General features: G+C 60.9%; 1 protein-coding gene across 1 annotated transcript in view; it reads right to left on the minus strand.

Annotated features, from left to right (window-relative positions):
- The window catches only part of TraAM80_09918 (receptor-type adenylate cyclase), a gene marked incomplete at both ends in the record, with an annotated part of 519 nt that extends 30 nt beyond the window's left edge, over nucleotides 1-489 (minus strand). The window contains one exon of the mRNA XM_029386573.1: nucleotides 1-489. This exon is cut by the window's left edge and continues 30 nt beyond it. Coding sequence (XP_029233576.1) covers nucleotides 1-489 — 489 coding nt within the window.
- Between the last annotated feature and the right edge of the window lie 1,982 nt (nucleotides 490-2,471).

Below are 2,471 nucleotides of genomic sequence, written 5' to 3' on the forward strand. Positions count from 1 at the left end.
GTCGCGTAAAAAACGCGGTCCGTGGCACCGTCCGCCTCCCTGCGAAACAAAGCACAAGCACCGAAGATTGTGTTCGGCATACGACATCAGAACGTGCAGGTCCAGGTGCGCGGCAACGTGGCCCAAAATGAGGAGGAGGTCGGTGCTGAAGATGCCAAGCACAAAAACCCACCCTGTACGGGGGAGGTCCTGCGTGACAGTCTGCTGCCACTCGAAAAGCTTCAACGACCTCAGCTTGATGTCGAACGTCACGAGTGTGCAGCGCAGCACGTCGGCGGCGGCAGCTTTGTGCGGGCCCGAAATGATTGCGTGGGCCTCACCGACGGAGCAGGCGGAGAGGTACATGGCAAGCCTGTATAGCTCCTGCGCAAGCGTCGCGGCGAGGTAAATCACGTTGCGCCGCTCAAACTGCGGGGCCACGGGCAGTGCGACGGGATCCACAAACGTCAGGCTCGGCAACAGCAGCGCCTCTCCCACCGTCACGCCCATAAAGAAGTCCGCACGCCGCTCCTTCAGCTCGGCCTTCAGCCTCTCGACGGGTTCTGCGCGGGTCGCGGAGACAACCTTCAGTGTCAATTCCCCACCACCACCACCGGTGACGACGGTGGCAGCGCACGCCTCTCAGCGTACACAAACTCTTTCATGGCGTGACTCGCACGCTCACCGTCGGCTGCCGCCCCCACACACCCCTGCGGCACACACGAGCAGAACACACACCAGCACGAGAGAAAAAAGCGGTGCAGGCCGCCCACGACGCAGCACGCACACATCCACCAGACACCGTTTGTGCCTTTAGTCCTGGGAAAACAGAAACGCAGAAAAGAGCGCGGCAAGAACAAACCATCGGCACGGACAGGACATGTGGGCACCCACCCACGCACAGGATGGGAGCGACCGCAGCCATCCCCACCTCCTCCCGCCCAGCCACGCTTCCATCACCGCCACGCACACGCCCAATGCGCACACAACAGAGGCGGCACACGGGCCATCCACCACGGAGCCACAGCGCCGCCCACCAGCACACGGCATCCACAGGCAGCACGGACCCCCGTGACGGTAAACGGAGACCACGCCAAATAAGACGGCCAACACCACCACACAGGCAACACCGTCACCACCGCCGAAGGGTCACCGCGGCAAGCCGCTAGCCAACGCCATCGCTGCCGCGACCCAACCGCATGCATAGAAGCACATCATTTTCCATTTTCAAACGTAGTCATTTTCCATCGGCACGTGTGGCTTCACCCCGCCCCTAAATGAGAGCTGTCAGATGCACCTTCGTCGCCATGCAAAGATGTGAAAGCTGAACGCCAACCACTCTTACACGATCCGTTTACTCCTCCAAGATCCGTAGAGCAACGAGGCAGTAATGTGCGTTTGCCGAAACACATTCCACCGCGCCGGAGTTCCTGCTTGAAGCCCAATCCAAACAAAGCAAACTGCAAAACTCACCGCGATCCCTCCTCCAACGGACCAGCGACATCACCTCGATCGTTGCCGGCTGAGAGCAAGCCAGGGTTTGGGGGACCGAGCACCCGCAAAGGAACTGAGCCAGTGGCTGACCAGGGCATCGCTCCGGCACCTCTCATCCCTCCAAGCAGAACTTCGCTCGCCGGGCCGCAAGAGACGCACAGCAGCAAAAGATGCGCCCCGGTGCCTCCTCACCCACGCCGCTTCCAAACCACAGTGTCTCTCTCCACCATGCATTCTCCTTGTAAAATCTGCCGGCGTCGATGTCTGGTGTTCGCTCAGCGACAAGGATAAAGACGCGGTGCGGACGTCGCGCCCCTCGCCAAGAACCCTTTAAAAAGGTTCATCAGCCTCCCCTTCCGGGTCGGCACAAATTACTTCGACAGGGTGCTGGCGACGGGCGCGGTGGAACTGACCCGAAAAACATTTGTACCGTGCGCCGCACCCGCATGCTTCCGGAGTGCATCGCGTGAAGCACCGGTCCCCCGCGGAGGGCGCAGGGGATGCACTCGCCCGTGTTCTCATTTCTCCTTCCTCCTCCGCCCGCAAGCAACATATTTGCCTTCCAGCAAAACAGCGGCTGCTGGAGGCGCACCTGCCACGATGCGTGCTGCTGCTTCCCGCACTCGGGGCACGTCACCCCAACCCCTCCCTTTACCCGGGCCGTCGTGCTGCTGGAGTGCGGGTCTGGTTACCTCTCAGGCCGCCCAAAAGGGCGACCACTGAGTGAGCAGTCCGAGAGCAAAGCAACCGCTTGGGCAGCACCCACCGCTCCCACACCACGCACAGCCCACCCAGCACGCAATGCACCTACAGGCAATAGAGCCATTTAATACACTCTGCGTCCCAATCAACACCGAAAGCAAGAGGCCGCTGCAGTCACGGTGGAGGCAAAGAGCCAGGCAAAGAACGGTTAGGATGCTCTTCACGATCGTGCACGCGGGGCCAGCTGAGTTAGTGGATATGTGTTGGGACAGTGCGACCACTGTCGTCAATCGTAT

Source organism: Trypanosoma rangeli (genome assembly GCF_003719475.1).
Source record: "Trypanosoma rangeli strain AM80 chromosome Unknown Tra_15.4_contig_00723, whole genome shotgun sequence".
NCBI classification, from domain to species: Eukaryota; Euglenozoa; class Kinetoplastea; order Trypanosomatida; family Trypanosomatidae; genus Trypanosoma; species Trypanosoma rangeli.